The 18443-nt window shown below is 41.8% G+C and overlaps 1 protein-coding gene across 1 annotated transcript in view; it reads right to left on the bottom strand.

The window, feature by feature from the left end:
• dnmt3ba (DNA (cytosine-5-)-methyltransferase 3 beta, duplicate a) overlaps positions 1 to 18229 on the bottom strand; it is a 30825-nt gene extending 12596 nt beyond the window's left edge. Inside the window, exons 1-15 of the mRNA XM_034086391.2 lie at positions 18164 to 18229; positions 16451 to 16588; positions 16175 to 16320; positions 14778 to 14949; positions 11596 to 12897; positions 11031 to 11239; positions 10351 to 10479; positions 6056 to 6185; positions 5457 to 5510; positions 5351 to 5379; positions 4754 to 4903; positions 3753 to 3821; positions 3457 to 3606; positions 2490 to 2597; positions 334 to 463 (exon numbers count right to left, since the gene is read on the bottom strand). Coding sequence (XP_033942282.1) covers positions 334 to 463; positions 2490 to 2597; positions 3457 to 3606; positions 3753 to 3821; positions 4754 to 4903; positions 5351 to 5379; positions 5457 to 5510; positions 6056 to 6185; positions 10351 to 10479; positions 11031 to 11239; positions 11596 to 12897; positions 14778 to 14949; positions 16175 to 16320; positions 16451 to 16577 — 2905 coding nt within the window. The 5' untranslated portion in view covers positions 16578 to 16588; positions 18164 to 18229. The remainder of the gene's footprint in view (positions 1 to 333; positions 464 to 2489; positions 2598 to 3456; positions 3607 to 3752; positions 3822 to 4753; positions 4904 to 5350; positions 5380 to 5456; positions 5511 to 6055; positions 6186 to 10350; positions 10480 to 11030; positions 11240 to 11595; positions 12898 to 14777; positions 14950 to 16174; positions 16321 to 16450; positions 16589 to 18163) is intronic.
• Positions 18230 to 18443: the final 214 nt, after the last annotated feature.

Below are 18443 nucleotides of genomic sequence, written 5' to 3'. Positions count from 1 at the left end.
TGTGTCTGAATATGGATCTGAAGTCGGCGTGACGTTGAAGTCGTGCTGCTGGACTCGGCTGTAGTTCCTTTATAGCATAACGTTAGCATTTAGCTTCTAGATTTATGATTCGAACATTATAAAAGTAGACATGTGGAGATCATCCGGCTGAACAGAACGTGCATTCATCAAACAGGTAAGTTTCCACAGATCTTAATTCGAGCTATTTTCCAAAATCCTCTGGAGAAACCCGGTTGCTTTTTGTCCAAAGAACCCATGCGCAGTTTAATTCCGGGTCGGCCTACAAAAATACGTCATCCCTGCATCCCTAAATGTTGATAACAGCGCTCTTACCAGGAGGCAGGAATCCCTCGGGGCCGGAGGGCAGGAAACCCTCAGAGGCCCAGTCCAGCATCAGCTTCAGCTCCTTCTCTTTGGTTCCTCCTTTCGCAGAGAACGACTTCCCACAGCGCTCACCGGCCAGCTGCACAACACAAACATTATCTGAGTCAACACAACATTGTCTGAGTCAACACAACATTATCTGAGTCAACACAACATTGTCTGAGTCAACACAACATTATCTGAGTCAACACAACATTATCTGAGTCAACACAACATTGTCTGAGTCAACACAACACAGGGCGGTCGATTCAAACAGGAGAATAGTCAGAAATCAAATCAAATCAAATTTAAAAACGATGTTGGTCGAGCCAAAGTGCTGTACATGTAATTTAAACACATAAAAACACAAGACAATAAATCACAACAGATAAGCAACACATGGAACAGTCAGGAGTCGTGACCGCACTCTGACTAGAAGGCCAGAGAGAAGTAGTGAGTCTTCAGTGTGGATTTAAAAGCCCCTAGGGTCCGGGCCGACCTCACATGGAGGGGCAGTGTTCCAGAGCCTGGGGCCAGCTGCTGCGAAGGCTCGTGCCCTCGGGGTTTGAGCCTGGTCTTGGGCACTATCAGCAGCAGCTGGTCAGCGGACCTTAAGGCTCCGGGGTGTAGCGATGGAGGAGTTCAGCTATATAGGCCGGAGCCAGAACATTTAGGGCTTTAAAAACAAATAAAAGGATTTTAAAATCAATTCTGAACCGGACTGGAAGCCAGTGCAGTGAGGCCAGAGTTGGGGTGATGTGGTCAGTCAGGATAGTCCAGTCTGAGGTCACAAAGGCGTTAATAACCCTTTCCAGGTCTTTAAAAGATAAATACGACTTGGTGTTGGCCAATAGTCTTAGAAAAAGCAGAAGGTATTGGTTACAGGTTAAGTACCAGACACTTGGTTAAACACATCTGATTCAGTTCATTGCAAGCCCTCGGACGCTGTTTCTTGCAAGATGTTGTGTTTTGCCGCGGGCCGTGGGGATTCACTGGTTTAGGCGAGACACCTCAGGTGAATAGGGTAATTTTTTTAACTTAAAGATATCAGCAAGACATTCCTCCAGTTAATTAATTACATTCAGGCAATTGTTTTTTGTATTACAAGTTTTCTGAAATAGCAAGTTTGAATATGCAAATGAGCCATACTCATTAAATATGCGCATATGTTAATCTAACACAAATCTGAACATTGGGTGAAGCCAGGTTCAACATTCTTGTTTCACTCATTTTTGAGGGACGGGTGGCGCAGTGGTCTGTGCATCTGATCATCAGATCAAGGGGGAGTGCTGGGGAACTCTAGTTCGAAACCCGCTCCCGCCGCCACTGCGTCAGGCCGTTGTGTCCTTGGGCAAGACACTTCACCCGGATTTGCTCCTGTGGGTATTGTCCACAGTACATGTATACTTGTAAAAGCGCCTCGATGACCTCGAGGCGTGAAGATGGACGGTGTGGCGCAGTGCGCTGTGCAATGATCATCAGATCAAGGGGTGAAACCCGCCGCTGCTGCTGCGTCTGTAAAGACACTTCACCTGAACTTGCTCCTGTGGGTATTGTCCACAGTACATGACCATTGCATGTATGATATGTGTATTTGTGAAGCGCTTTGAGCATCTGGAAAAGCGCTATAATAAATGTAAGGAATTATTATTATTCGGTAGTCATATTAGAAGCTAAAGTTTTTACAGAAGGGATTTTTTGATATCTCTTTTTATCACTCCATAAATCAGAAAATACTGTCAACAGCCCTAAAATATAAATTTTCGCCATGTTTTTATGTATAAAATGTTGTATAATTCAGGCTATGAATGATATATGAACAAACCCTTCTGTAAAAGCCTTCAGAATAGACAAACTATAGTCAAATAAACACCTAAATGTGTATTTTGTACGTTTCCTTCCAAAAGCCTGAAAGAAAACATGTTATGGAATCAAAAAATCTCGAAATTGACCAGTGCATGAAACACAACGTTTTTGCCTGCCATGTCTCGCTTTAAAAAAACGACCGTAGTAAAAAGAGAAAATGTACAGATATCAAAATCAATCTCGAGTAACAGGATGTGAGAGAAACAGACCATTCGACCTACTGTAGAGATTATAGCGACAGATGTAACGCGGGGTCTTACCTCGATGATCTGGTAAATGGCTTCCTTGTAGACGGGCAGGCTGGCGTAGGAGTTTTTGCAGAAGCACTTATTGAAGGCACTGAAGACCATGAGACCCTCCGTGTAGCTCTGCACCAGGAAGCAAAGATGATGTGAAAATGCAATTCGACACATGTGGAGTTTTCTTCACATTTAGTGTTCAATCAATCAAAGGTAACACCGTGAGACATCGATAAGATAAGACTTTATTCATCCCGAAGGAAATTGTTGTCCCAGAGTTACAATAAACACAGCAACATAATAATAAAACTGTACACTAACAGTGCAGTAAAAAGTGCAAGAAACACAGACGGTCACATGACGAATATAAGACACTGTACTGTAGTGAATATTGAATGGTGAAACATTCATTAGCTAACAATGACATTATTGTTCTATTGATATAAAGGGAGGTCAGGTACTCTTTAAAGCAGCTGCTAGTTATGGGTACTTTTTACTGAAGTACACTTCAAAGCCTCTTTACTTTGACTTGAGTAAAGAAGTTTTACTTTTGTATATGTCTTAAGTGTAATTTGGCTTGGCTTCCTATTTATGGACATGCTTTTATTTTGAAGGAGAGTTAGCGCAGTTGACAGGAAGTTGTTGTTGCTATGGAAACAACATAACAGAGATTAATGGAGAAAAAGTCTACATTAAAAGACGGAGAAAGTAAACGATAGCGTTTATGGTTAAGTGTTAGCACCCCCGAAGAGGCACAAGCTCTTACGTTGATATTGGAGATTTCAATAAATACAAATAAAAAACGAATATCCGAATAACGAAATTGAAACCAGGCGAATAGTACTCCAACGAGCGAATATTCGGGTACAGCCCTACTACTCTCAGTATTTTTAAACACGAGTATCTGTACTTCTACTTCAGTAAAGGATGTGTGTACTTTTGCCATCTCCGTTCATAGGTTAAAAACCAAGGAAAGCGTTCTTCTTACCTCCGAGAACATCCCGTCTCCGAACCACTCGACCCTCCTCATCCCGGGGGGAGAGGATTTACTTTTCCAGGGGATCACCATCCCGGGCCACCAGGAGAAACCCTTCACTTTCCCCCAGATCAACTCCCCGCGCAGGAACCCCTTCCCGTCCTGCAGGGAAAACGTGGATTATCACAAACAGTTAGTGTTGGGAAAATACTGAATACATGGATCCTGATATTGAAGCCAGGGATATTTTTCTAACAGTTTTCCTTCTAAATATAATTTAAAAGACACGATTCTGTTTTATTCTTTACCGTGTAGATGTGTTTCCGGCGATTTCTTGGAGTGGGTTTACTCATCGGAGATGATTCTTCTGCCTGAGACTTTAAAACATTAAAATAAGTGTCAAACATTTCAGTCAAACATTTTTAAAAAGTAGTTTAGGTGAGGAGGATTACAAAATAAAAGCCATAACTGATGTTAGTTACCGTACTTTTCTCCCCATTTTTTTTGTACAGCTAACGGCCACTAGGGAACCTCCTAAATCTATGGATTTTACAGGTAAAATTAACCACCTTTAACAATATGGGCTCTATGGCCGGTCCGCGCCCGCCACCTTTAAGTTAAATTATCTAAATAGATGTTTAAATGTTGGGGTTGGCATACTGATGACAAGGTCCCTGTTGTGTTTTAGACTACAGATATACTGCTTGTATAGATGTTACGAATAATTCAGTATTCTGACATCTGGAGAGGTTTTTTTTTTTTTTTTTAGAGTTCTGCGATTTTCTGGGGGGAAAAATAGGATTTTCAGAAAAGTGAGAATTTTCCCAAAAAAGTGAGAATTCTGAGATTTATTAGAAATAAGATGAGAATTTTCGAAAAAGTGAGTATTTTTGGATTTTCTGAAAAAACTCAGACATTTTTGTTTTTAAGTAAAAAGTCTGAGATTTCATAAAAAAAACTGAACAGTAGAATCTATTTCCCTGTAGTTTTAATTTCAATTATCTAAATAGATTTTTAAATGTCGGGGTTATCTTTATTATCCTGCTAAACAAAACATGTCTGTATCATAAATGTGTGTTTGCCACATTGTCTTCAGTAAATCAAATCACATGGAGAAATCTCATGGGCTCAAGGGAGACGCCAACAGAAAAACATCATAGCTGCAGGGCTCTATTACGCTATCAGATATGTGTTGTGCAAGGAGCTCACTAGTATTTGCCTTTTAGCTAGTTATGTTGTAGTGTTTCAGAGGTCAGATACATCAGTCATGGCCCAAGGGCATTCTGGTAGTATACTTGAGTACACCTACCCCCTCTTCCTGGGACTCCAGACCCTTTCTGCTGTCCTGATCGACAGGTTGGGGGGTGGACCAGGTGCTAGCACCCGCCTGAAACACTGCGCGGGCCTGAGGTTTCTGCCGCAAGCTGCTCTCCCAGCCAAAACTCCCCCTAGTGGACATCTGAGAGACAACACACTCAAATATCATCACAACACACCGTCATAAAGGGAAAACGTAACCGTATCATGCAAGTGGTTATGATGGCCGTAATAATAATGAGGTTAGTAAAGGGAAAAGTATGTCAGCAGATGAGAATATGATGCAGGAGAGACAATACTTTTTCTGAGTAGTTCTGGTCTTTGTTTACTAGTTGAGTGTAAAGCTGAGTAGTGTAGTTTAAAAAAAATGTATAGAAGAAGTAGAAAATGTTCTGGGATTAATGTGATAAATCTAGTGAAATAAATGTACACGAAAAATAAAGTGGTAAATAAATTGTACTAGAGAATTCTGAGATGAAAGTGGTAAATGTACGGGAAAGCAATGTACTAAAAGTTGACAGTTTTCATGTTCAAATAATAAATAAGTAATTTTTTTAATTCTAGCTTTTTTCTGAAATGTGTGTATTACCTCTTTGCCATCGTCTCCATTCTCATCGTCTGTTGAGGAAAATATAAAGCAAGTTTGAACGTTGAAATCTTCAGAAATATGAATCTGATACAGAAATGCTACGTACCGTTTATCTTTGTGAGGCGGACTTCACAATGCTTTACTTTGAGACCATTCATTGCTAGAGAAAGAGAGCATGTGGGCAGTTTGGGATTTGTTTTCAGACTCGAAAAAAATCATGTTTTAATTTTGAGATTTTTCATGGAAAGTAAAAATTCAGCGATTTTCAGGAAAAAGTCATAATTTTGAGAGTTTGGGGAAAAGTGAGAATTTCTGGGGAAAAAAATCAGAATTCTAAAATGTTAGGGGAAAACAGAATTTTGCGACTTTCCCCAAAAAAGAGATTTCTCGAGAAAAAAAAGAGATTTCTGAGATTTTCCAAAGTAAGAATTTTCTGGGATAAAGTGAGAATTTCCCCAAAAATTATAATTCTGAGATTTTATGAAAAAAGTGAGAATTCTGAGATTTTCTGGAAGAAAAAAATGGATTTTCCACGATTTTCAGGAAAAATATATAATTCTGAGAATTTCAGAAATCCTTTTAGCATTTTCAGATCTCAAATACTTTTGCATAACATATACATCACATGAATAATTACTATAATGGCGTGGTACAGTTATCAAATTAGATGCGTATTTATTATCTGGATTATATGATTGCCCTCACCTTCAGCGTGGATTCGGGGGTCCTTGCAGCGGTTGTTATCAGAGGGACATCCGTCGGACGTGAGCTCAGAATCACTTTCTGTTAAAGCTTCACTCTCGGAGAACAGCGTGGCCTCTTCAGCTCCCAGAGCCTGAGACACAGCGAGGGCACAAGATTAAATAAACACAATCACAACTAGTGCTGCGTACCGGTACGCCGAACCGGTACTGGACTTGTAAAAAGTTTCGGTTCAAGTCCGGTGAAAACCGGAACGTCGGGAACCGGTACTTGGACTCGCAAAAAAACTAGCACTTACGTATATTCTGGTGCCTGTGGTTATTTAAACATTCCCTGATAAACGTTATTCAGCGTCAATAAATGAGTGCTAATCCCAGTGTGCTCAGTGAACAACATCACATGGAATTTCACCTTCGATTCACGGTTTGAAAACGTTGCATTTCGCCACGTGCTAATGCTAACCGGAAGTGAATACTTTTCAGAATAAAAGTATTAAATTAAGTGTGAACTTCCGGTTTTTTCAGAATAAAACTGATTTAAATTAAATAGTGTATTTAATTCAAAATTACGCCATATCAACATTGATTTTAATTTCTAACAGTATGTATGTACATCACTATGTATGTAGTAATATGTACTGTATAATGTATACACAGGGTTGGGAGGGTTACTTTGTAAATGTAATCAGTTACTGATTACTGATTACATGGCTCTGAAAGTAATCCGAATACAGTTACAGTTACGTGTCTTAAAAACGTAATCAGATTACTTTTGGATTACTTTCTTTTTCCATCACAGATGGATGTTTTGGTGAACAGGAGACACAAAAAGCAAAAGGAAACTGAACGTGTTTTTACTGTTTTAATGGCTTATCAAGAGCACAACTGAAACATCACATCTGAAACGATGCAACAACATAATACACTTTTTGGGGATGCAGCTTGGGACGTGAGGAGTGAGGGACACGGCTTAGAACAGGCGTGTCGCCTTCTCTCCTAGGACATGAATTAAAATGTCGAACTCGGACTTCATTTTAAGGACATTTCGGCCAGGGGTGTAGAGCTATATTTGTTCAAGCACCGGATTGGCAAAACAGGAGAGTGTGTGCACCAGTCTGCCTTGATCTATGAATTCATGTCTGTGACTCTCACAGTATCTGCTGCCCGCAGCTGTTTTTTAGCAGCGGGAGGGTTAACTCAGCCTCTGAGAAGACGAGCGGGCAGTGCCTTTCACGCACCGCCTTCGCTGTGTGTACCTTCAGAAATAATCATTAGTAAGGCTAAAGAGCGACCGCAGGCTGATGTGTTTTAACCACACACACCTATATATACACACGCGCGATTTAAACGCAGACTTTTGTTCCTCCATGTTTCGTTGTTATTGTTTCACTGAGTGGACCCGCCCCCTTTTTTGGCCCATCTGCGGCGGTAATAGGTTTTGTGCGCTGTGATGATTCGGCTGTACCTTTAGTACTGAATATTACACGTTGTGAGGAAATCTTTCCACCAATAATTCCAATAAGTAATCCAAAATGTATTCACTTCAGGTTTACGAAAGTAACTGTAATCAGATTACTCGTTTTTCAAATGTAACGCGAGCTGAATACAGTTACTTGATTTTTGTATTCTGATTACGTAACGCCGTTACATGTATTCCGTTACAACCCAACCCTGTGTACACATGTAGAGTTGTAGAAAAGACATGGTGTACAGACAGTACAGTACACTCCGACTGTACAGTCACTACAGTGTAGCCTATACCAGTGGTTCTCAAATGGGGGTACGCAGACCCCTAGGGGTACGTTGGAGTACTGCAGGGGGTACGTGAGATTTATGTTAATGAGAAAAATAAAAAAAGGATAAGTAAGTAAGGAAGTTTGAGCAGTGTGGGTTTTATATTAACAGAGTTACACATAATTCAAAACGCGAAGTGTAATAACTGCAGTGGCCTTCCTGTCACTGAGAATAACAAAGGTCCTCAGTGAAGTACAAGCCCATGTTTCACTACATCGTAAGTACAACTTATTAAAAAGATCAGTTCAATGCAACTAAAGTCGTCTTAGTGTTATTGCATGATGTTAAAATTGGTTTGCCATGGATTTAGTGATGGATTGTAAACATTTGAAATGTAGCATTTAAGTGTTTCTCAGTTACAAGGTTGTTGTTTTAATGAATCAGACACCGATGGTGCAGCGCTGTGCTGTACCTCTTTATATAGGCATTTCTTCCCTAACAAATAGTTGTTGTGCTGATCAGGGGGTACTTGGCAGAATTTTTTTTCAAAGGCGGTACATTATTGAAAACACTTTGAGAATCACTGGCCTATACTGTATAGTAGGTGTGTAACAGTGTAATGCGTATAGTCTACTCTACACTCGACCTTTCAGCAACGTGTTAGGGATTTAGGCTCAGTCAGCTCAGGGACTGGTTGGTTACTTTAGTTTGGTAAATGAAATAAACGTTTGAACTTTGTAGTAGTTCACTGTAGTTGCTGTCATAAGTCATTTGTAGACTAAGTGGCAAAAAGAGTTTTTTTTACATTTGTACTTTGTAGAGAAATGTAGACACGAGTTGGAAGGGAGCCCAATAAACCTGACGAGTTTGAATTTGAGTTGATTAGGAGTTAATTTTCAATTGATAATTAGCTCACAAAAAGGGAAAACTCCGGCTTTCCGGTCCCACGAAGCTGGTTCTCCTTTTAGCAGGCTAGATCTCCATGGTAACTTATGCTTAGCGGCTAACCTGGTCGGGAGCAGGTTAGGTTGCAGGCTAAGAGCTCAACTCAGTGAAAGCACCGCCTGCTGACCAATCAGAGCTCAGTGGGCGGAGTTTAAAGCGATCAAGTCATATTACAGGAGAAAGGAAATACAGAAAAACTGCCGTCGCAGGAAAGACGGCCGGCAAAAATCACCGACTGTGTGAACGTGAACATGAATAGAATATCACCTCCATCTTCAGAGCAATCTGACTATTATAACATTAGCGTTAAGAAAGCTTACTTAAATATCTGCCACAACATAAGTACACTGAGTGCAGACGTCGATGTGTCCCATTATCATTCATATCACATCATAATGTATCATATATCTCCTTATCTCAGTGTCACATACTGTATGCAGAAGTATTATTTTAAGCAACACATAAGTTGACGAAACACTCGAGACAAATGTAATTGAAGTCAGATCGTGTTTTAGACGGGCAGTGATATCATAAACCTGTTAATGTACGCATTCAAACACGTGTTCTGTTGCCAGCTGTATTCACCTTGCAGGTGCAGCTCTGTGGCTTTGATCCTGATCAAGTGTTTAAGTCATGGATGTTTAAAGTTTAACTTCTTCATATTTGACTAGTATTAAAGTTCACTTTTCATTCAGGAAGTATGACGCTGCGCTGTGATTGGTCGAATGCTCCAAATACCACCCCTTTCATGTGAACGCGCACCTAACTAGATAGGACACGGCTGGCTTGAGCGATCCACTTGATAACCAGCGTCGTAGTACCGTTTAGCGAGAGCGCGTATGTTTTGGATTAGGCCAACCGGCTAACTCAAACATATCCAGGTTAGGTTGAACCGGCTTCGTAGCATAGGCCCCAGGTACGCAGCACTAATCACAACATGGGCTGTTTACACAACGTCATAAAAACTAAGCTTTTTTCCATTTAAAAATTAAGTCCGGATTTTGAGATTCAGAAAAAAGTTGAGAATTTTGCGATTCTTTGATAAAACTCAGAATTCTGAGATTTTATTTAAAAAAGAAGAAAAAAAGATTTTTCCTTAAAAAAAATTGAGAATTCTTGAGATTTTCAGAAAAAGTGAGAATTTAGATTTTCTTTTAAAAAGAGAGAATTTAGAGATTTTTTGATAAAAGTGAGAATTTAGATTTGTTTTGATAAAAGTCAGAATTTGGAGATTTTCCTGAAAAAAAATGAGAATCCTCAGATTTTCTTGAAAGTGATAATTTTGTGATATAAGTGAGAGTTTTTAGATTTTCAGGAAAAAGTGATAGTTTTGAGAATTACCGATTTTTTCAGAGTTTTTTATTGTTGCTCTTAATGTAATGTAAGGGCTGTGTTGGTTAATACACAGGCGTGCCTCCCTTTGTGTACAGCAAGCACGTGACAATAAAGAAGTCCTGTTTCGTTTACATTTTGAGATTTTCAGAAAAAAAGTGAGAATTTTGAGATTTTCAGGAAAAAGTTTGAGTTTCTTTCTTTAAACACAGTGAACGAGCATGTGACATCCGAATGTCATGCTAAGAGTACAGTGTTGAAGTATTCAGTACAACATATTTCACTGACCTGGGTAAAAACATGCTGCGCCTCCAGGGGCGGGCAGGGCAGAGCCAGCAGGGTCAGAACCAGCTTCCTGAACCCTGATCCGGGCTTAGTGTCCTTCAGTACGCCGGCCCAGTGCTCCTCCAGAGGAACCTAAGTTAAGAAGATAAGAAGTACTTATTATGATACCCATTTGGGACATTCTTGCAGTTGCAGCATACGATCGAAATTAAAAGTACAATACAAATAAAATAGCATTACGAAAAAAAGTTGAAAATATACATACACATTTTTATTTGTATTTACTCGCACTATTTTATCAGTTTTATTGATTAGATTTATTTTGAATGTGTAAAACAACAATACAAAAATGTAACATGAGAATTATTATACAAATCAATCAGTGTCAAATTAATATACAAAAATATTACTGATTCTAAATTATATATAAACAGATGATCTACTTAATTACACATCCGAGAAGGGGTGGGAAGAAGTTTACACTTTATTATTATTTAATCCCACCCTTTCTATCTTGTTCATATATATCCTGCTTACTTGAAGTGAACGGTTATTTATTTATACCTCGGGACTGTGGGAAACAGTATTTCCATCTTTCTGTGTGTACAAACATATTTTGAGATTGTCAATAAAGTTGACTTTGACAGCCTTGAATGATATATACATACTGTAAGCATGTGTACCTGTGCAGAGCTCCCCCCCCCCTCAGCCTTCTGGTACTCCAGGAATTCAGCGATGAGTCCCTCCTCCTCCCCGGAGCTGCAGATTCCCAGCGAAGCCCCGAGTTCCCCGACTGATTTCCCCGTCACTTCCTGTCTGCTCCGAGGGTTCAGCAGCTGAGAGATGCTCCGGAGCGTCTCCTCACCGAGAGGAAGCTTCTCTGCGATGCAACCTGCGGGCATACACGACAGGAACACTTACAATGTATAATACGAGACGCCTCTACAAAGTCCGTTTTTAAATTGCTTCTTAAAACTCTTCTCCTTAGCGTTCGACACTTTTTAGCTTTTAAATATTGCTTTTACTATCTGGCTGTTGTGGTTTTACAATGGCCGTACTATATCAATTATTAAATGCTCAAATGAAAGATCAGTCGGATTTGTTTGTAATGCTTTTTCAAGTCACTCTTGAACATATTAATGATTATCTTTACAATAGAAAATAGAGTTTTGGTTGTTGTTATTGCTGTGTTTTATTAAGTGTGTTGTTATGGCGATCTGCAATAAGATAAAATAATCTGGTCCGTACCTGTGAGTGCGGCGTAGAAAGACAGCGCCTCCTCCTCGAAGTCTTCCACTGCTTTCCCTCCCACATTGATCTCCGAGCCAGACAGATGGAAACTCTTGTCTTTAAGGATTCGGGCGTCTCGTTCCTTGAGGAAGCGACCGGCAGCCTCAGGACGGAGGAAGTACGAGGTGTAGGTGCTCAGCAGTTTACTGGCCTCCTGCAGGATGAGCAGCATGTCGGCTCGGTCCGCTTCCTCCTCCGCCTGCAGGCGACTCTGGAAACTGTGCAGAGGTTTCAACGCGTGCTGCAGGAACAGAAACGTGGCTCTGACTTTGGGGTCCTGCAGCTGGGAGCAGACGGACTTGGCTTTCTCATCTTCGCCGTCACAAGACTTAAAGTACGCGATGAGACCCGTCCATACTTCCAATATGTTGGTGACTAACAGGCAGAACTTAAGGCAGTTGAGATCAAGCGGATCGTCTGCACTGATGTCCGAGCCGAAAACAGCCGTGAGGTCATCGTTCTTCGTAGAGCAGGAGGAGTGGTGGGCGTGCATGTCCACCATGAACTCTTGGACCTGATTGGAGAGCGCCTTGATCCCAGCGTGGCAGGAAGCATCGGCGATGGCGTACAGCCCCCCTATAGCGACTATATTGGGGTTGAGTTCCCTGAGTTGTGTGCAGATCTGCTCCGAATCCGCGCCATCGTCATCCGAATAAACAGCCACGAGATTATCCGTGTGCAACCCGAACTTCTTCACCGTCTCCACCACCGCCGCGGCTTTTTTTTTCGCTCCGGTGCCGTCCTCTGACCGAAGAGCATCCAGAAATTGTAAGCAATGACCGGAGGCGTCGACGTCGAAAAACCCAACGAGGACCACGGACACTGTGTCGTCTTTTCCCAGCGGTTCCCCTCCGAAGATGTACAGGCAGTAAGGCGTGTGCTGGCAGGCGGAGGTGATATCTGTGGGGTACTGAGACCCCAAACGGCAGCGAGCAAAGAGTCGAGCCTTGTGTTCAGATTTAGCCGGGCCGGTGTAGCAGTGCTTGTTGATGAAGCTAACGGCGGCGTCGCTACACGGCAGCGTTTCGGACAGCTGGCTCTGCCTCACGGTCTTCTGGTAGATTCGAGTCCTTTTCTTGTGCTTGTTAGTGTCCGCGTGTCGCCGGAGTTCAACGGGGCCTCTCTGCAATGTCTTCAGGCTGCGGTTGCAGGCGCGGCAGTAGGTGTAGTTATCGCCGAGAGGACTCTGGTCGGCCCAGTCGTAAATATACATCCACTTTTCGTTGAAAAGGAAATTACCGGACGAGCTCTGTAAATCCTCTGACGAAGCGAGAGGGAAACATTTCGGTTAAAACCACAATGTGCTGCGTCATTTTATAATTAGTACATTTCAATTGCATTTATCTGACTCTAAGGACAAGAAGAACGGTGCCGACATATTCACTTCACTTGGTCACTAAAACCCTTTATGAACACACGGTTAGAAATACACTACATTCATACAGGTTTGTACATTTAACGTTTTTAGATAGTAAGTGTAAATATGCACATTGACATTGAATTTGATCTCGTCCCACTCTTATTTATTTATTTGTGTCTATTGGTTACTGCAGTGAGAGTTGCCAAATAAATGTTGTTGTATTTGTATGATGACAATAAAGATATATTCTATTCTATTTAAACAAGCAGACTATTGTGAGTGCATCAGTTAAACTCTTAAAGGTGGGGTCGGTAAGAAAGGAGAAAGCAGCTCGAATGCGCTAGAATTTGAAAGTACGCAGCCGAAAGAAATCTGCCCCTTCCTTCAGACTTCCTCACAGAGCCCCTCCCCCAACACACACGAACGTGACCAATGAGGGCACGAGGCCACCCAGATGATTGGTCGTGCTTTTTCCAGCGCCACGGCTTCCACAGATGAAATGTTGTTATGTATTTATTGTCAAAGCATTTACAGGGTGTATGCAGGAATCCTGAAGTCAAATGTAAGACCTTTTTTAAGACCCTTTCCATACATTTTAAGACCTCATCGCAACTTCGAGTTCTAACCGGTTACATTGGCGACACACTTTACCCCACATGTACTATATTGATTTTAAGATAGCACAACTAAACAGAGTGCAGACAGACTACTGAAGCCTCCTCTCCACATGAACTTCAACCTCTCTGTGAAGGTCAGGTTTAATGCAGTATGCTGCTTTGTTGCTTCTGTACTCGGTGCTCTTTCATTCCAGTAAAACTCCTCAGAAACCAGTAAACCAATAAACAAAACATTGAACTATGAAATATAATAAATGGCAATGCGATATAGGAGCTCCCTCACAAATACCATGGGGTTAAATTGGGCTGGGGCTGTCCGGGGCTAAGCCCGGCACATAGGTGGATGCTCTGACGTCATCACCCTCACACATTTGTCATAGTTTACAAAAAACGATATATATGTTAAGACTTTTCTCGTTCTTAATATAGACTATATTTAGGGTCGATATGTGTTGACCTTACTTTAAAATAGCAGATCTCTGTGACCGGATATAGTTTGGCTTAGACCCCGGCCCCACGAGGACGCATACAGTAAAACGCAAACGCAAAAAAGTCTTCCGTTCAAGCGCATTCGATTCATTAACGCGTCCGTTCACACTAGACCGCTGGAAACGCTGTAGTACATATGCCAGGCCTGTAAGTGGCGCTGCTGCCGCCACAAAACACACCAAAAGCAGCGAAGAAGACCCCGGAGCATGGTTGCCCTTCTGTTTATTCTCTGCGGTGGACGGCGTGTTCTCCTGCTGTATATCTCTCAGGTAGTCCACCAGCAGATAACCAACCCCCCCCCCCACACACACACACAGAGCGGAGCAAGGCAGCGAAACTTAAAATACCATCTTGAGGGGGTTTCCCCGACATGTTGTTTCAGTAAATTAAAGTGTGTGTCATGTTGTCGTTGTTGTGGACCTTCTTAATACCTTGGAAAATGCCGTTTAATACTTTTTAATACTTTTTAATAGCCTTAATTTTTGCTAAATTGATTTATCAACTTTGAATACTTTTTAAGACACCCTGATTTAATGTGTTCATTGCTATCCGGATGTTAAGAGCATTCCATGGAATATCACGAGTGTTTCTGAAGTGGATTACCTACCCCACCTTTAAGTGCTTCTTTTCAAGCGAACCGGGTGGGTAACACAGTGACAGAAAGTACGAGTTACCTATGAGCAGGTTAGTGGTTGCGACAGTGGGGCTGATGTTCTTTCCCCTCCGAGCTCTCACCGGGTCGTACCCTTGCCTTTTCTGATTGGCCAGGTAGAGAGCTTTGAACCACTTTATGAACTCGAAGTTGATTTGAGAGTCCCCTCGTATGAGCTCCACGATGGGAATTGTCTAAACCAAGACAAAAAGAGAACATTTAGGAATCAAAACAACTTCCATATTGCACATCAAGGGTGTAGTTTAACATTGAAAGTAGCATTTGTAGCAGAGAGTTATGGCGCATTTCCACGGCAGGACCTCGCACGGCTTAGTACGGTATAGTAGGCCAGGCTCACTTTATGCTGCGTTTCCATTACAGTAGTAGCTGGGGCAGTAACTATAGTAACGCAGTGTAGGCGGAGCCGTGACGTCATCTTCAATGCGAAACACAAATCCAACATCAGCCGTTAGCTCTTAGCACCCAGAGCTCACAGCTCCTCATATCTGTTCAGAAACTAGACAGAAGTGAAACAAGTACAAACCACAGACTGTCTGTGTCATGGAGAATACAGTCGCTGCTTTATTTATGTCTGTAGGCCGTTGCTGTGAGTGTGGACGGTCGGAGCATATATAACGTTAGCTTAGCCGATCTCCATTCAGAAAGCACACATTTAAGAAGGTTTTTCGCCTGCCGTCTGTCTGCAGACTTGTCAAAGCATTAATTCATGGTTTTTACTAACCGGTATCAGTATGTTGTTACTTCGGCATCATTTTGAAACGTGTATTACAATTAAATCACGGTCAAATATGTTCATCTTGTTGTAGTTGTAGCTCCCGAGCCAGCGATTCTCTCTCTAGTTTAGCATACTCAGCCCGACTCAGCCCGGAAAGAACCTCAATTTTGGAGAGCCAGTAAACTGTGAAAAAGTACCCGCTAGCCGGAACTACGCCAAGTGGAAACGCAACAAACCGCACTGTAGTGGAAATGCACCATTAGAAGAGAGCAACTCATATTTCTGCACTAAGTATCGTTTTATTTGTGATCTATATAAAACTCCTCCGTCAATCCCTTTATTCCTCATTTAACCGTAGTTGTACAACAGAGATACTGTGACCACAAACAAAACATTGTGTTCACGCGTTTCTGTGCAACATAACAACATATGTTGTCACGTTGGTCAACAGAAAGCCTGGACTCCAAGTCGCCCACTTTTAGGTGAACACGTTTCTTGTTGGGTTGAGTCTGATATGGTTTCAGCATTTGGTGCCCTCGATAAGATGGAGAAAGAAAAATAAACAAATTATAAATAGTTTGACATTTGGCCCAGACCAAAAAGATTGTAGGTTCAAAGGAATGAAATCGACCAATCAGCACGTCTCAAGAAACTGTAATGTGTCTCGATAAGAGATAGCATACCTTAGTGATGCTGCTCTTGTCGAAAGCCTTGCAGAGGAGACCGAAGTTGTGCATACAGTCGTCGTCACTTTGCACACCAAACTTCACCTGGGTCATGTCCACGGAGCCGGGAACGACCAAGTCCATCATCTGACAGTGGCACGCACCTGCGGGGTAAACACAGACGGGTCAGAAAGAGGCGTTTTTCACCGCAGTGAGGATGTAACGCTGTGCTGAACACGGGGGGAACCCCAAAGAAAGATTTACGCATAACATCTGCTCAGACTGATGAGTTACCTGAACCCATCTGCCGCACATCTTTGAATCGGGTCTTCAGCAGGTTGTTTATCCAGACCACCAGATAGTGACGGCTGCTTTTATCTTTGCTGTTGGATTCCGGAGTCACAAGCACGGGACTCGCCATCTCGCAGCTCTCTGAGAAAAAAGAAACGATTGAACATGCTCATGACTTTGATAGTGAGGTATAATTGAAATCACAAAATGTTGTACATGGGCTGTGGGTCAGCAGGCAGGCGTGTTGGCGGTTATATTCCAATTACTATTATTAAATCCCAGTTTGGTTTAACCTGTAACCAGTTCTTGCGATTAATATTACATTTAGCATCCAGTGTGAGACTTTTTACATTAATAGTCTTCTTTTTGTCCGTTCATATCATGGATTTGTTGGTAAATAATTGTTTTGGATTGCATTTACATGTTCACTGAAGCCAGGATTGCAAACATGACAAGATTGTGGATGCATGAAGTGATAGAAGAGAGAAAAATGTGTGTATTTAATTGATAAAGTATCTGTAATACTGCATAGTAATAATTTATGCAGATGGAAAAAAGGTAGCTTTACCTCAATGCAGAACATGTAGTTATATAAAACGTAAAATATGTCCATATGAGATGTAGGAGAATAGAAGATTAAAGTAGCAGGACATGGAAATACTGAAGTAAGGCACATCAAACTCGGATCTCTGTGCAACTATCTCATTAATATAACACCCACAGACGGGCATTGGTCGACAGTTGAGTCTTTCTGTGATTCAAACCAAACTACAAAAGGCCACCACCACATTGTTATTCATTCGTAAAACATGGCTGCCTGTCAGTATTACCAAAGCCAGTGTTTACCCCCCTCACCCCATGCCTGACTGCCAGGGATAGGGTGGGGGTGAGACTGGGACAGTGGGTGGGTTATTCTAATCCCCTTTTGTCTGCTTGTGGAGGACAAAGACTGGGTGCTTTCTGTCAAATATCTAATTTCAGTGGTTTGGTTGCATCTTGTTTCCTCGCCATGTGTGTACATTAAAACAGCGATCTGGGTACATTAAAACAGCGATCTGGGTGTTAAGAGAGCCACGCTGCTGCCGTTTCTCCTCCCCTTCCTCCTCAATGTATAGAAAATGAAATCTCGCGTTGTTTATTTTTTGCCGCGAACATCCCCCAGTGAAATCAACTTTCACTTACAAGGAAACAGGAGCTTTAACATAAGATCCTGCTACTTTTCGTGCAGAAATAACGAACAAATGCAATACACCGGAAGGTTTACAGTCACTGCCATACCGGCATGTTAGTTTCAATAATCCCGGGTTGTCTACAACAGATCACATTGCATGCATGGTGCAGGGGCTGCAGCCTGTCTTTATAATATTTACGTTGGAAGCAAGAAGCCAAAAGTCACACAATCAAACAGCCCTGTAAGATAATGTAATAACAGCTGTCTATCATTGCATATGCACTGGAAATCAATGAACTAAAAGTAAATTAGTATTATTAGGAAGTCAAATGATCCAATCTGCTTTTGTATCGCCTATGAGCTGCTCTTTGTTTTTTTTTACCCTACAAAAGGCTGGATTTACAACAACACAGGACAATAAATGCTACAACAACACAATCCTGCGCTCGTAACCCGTGCAAAAACTGCGTTAGGAGGAGAGAGCCTCGGTTTAATATATGGTTTAGTTGTGTGCATGCATAGCAGATATATCGATGGTAACTCACCTCGCCGTTTCCCCTGTAGAAACGGTAGAAACAGATGCTGAACATTAGCTTCCTCCCGAAGCACATTTTCCTTGTGACGTCCTCTCTAGCCGGGAATGATCCATTGGACGACCGAGGCAGGAGGCTGTCCCGTAGAGAGACCCGCTAGCTAACGTCCCCGTCCGGGAGTACGAAACTCCAACCCCCAACCCGCCCCCAACAAGAACACAGCCTGCTTAATAATTAATCAAATGTATCTTAATGCTAGCTTAACAAGAAATACATATCGCCGAGGTTCAGT

This window comes from Pseudochaenichthys georgianus, chromosome 7 (assembly GCF_902827115.2).
Source record: "Pseudochaenichthys georgianus chromosome 7, fPseGeo1.2, whole genome shotgun sequence".
NCBI classification, from domain to species: domain Eukaryota; kingdom Metazoa; phylum Chordata; class Actinopteri; order Perciformes; family Channichthyidae; genus Pseudochaenichthys; species Pseudochaenichthys georgianus.
Note: the sequence above shows the minus strand (reverse complement) of the source record. Positions and strands in the feature narration are given on the sequence as shown.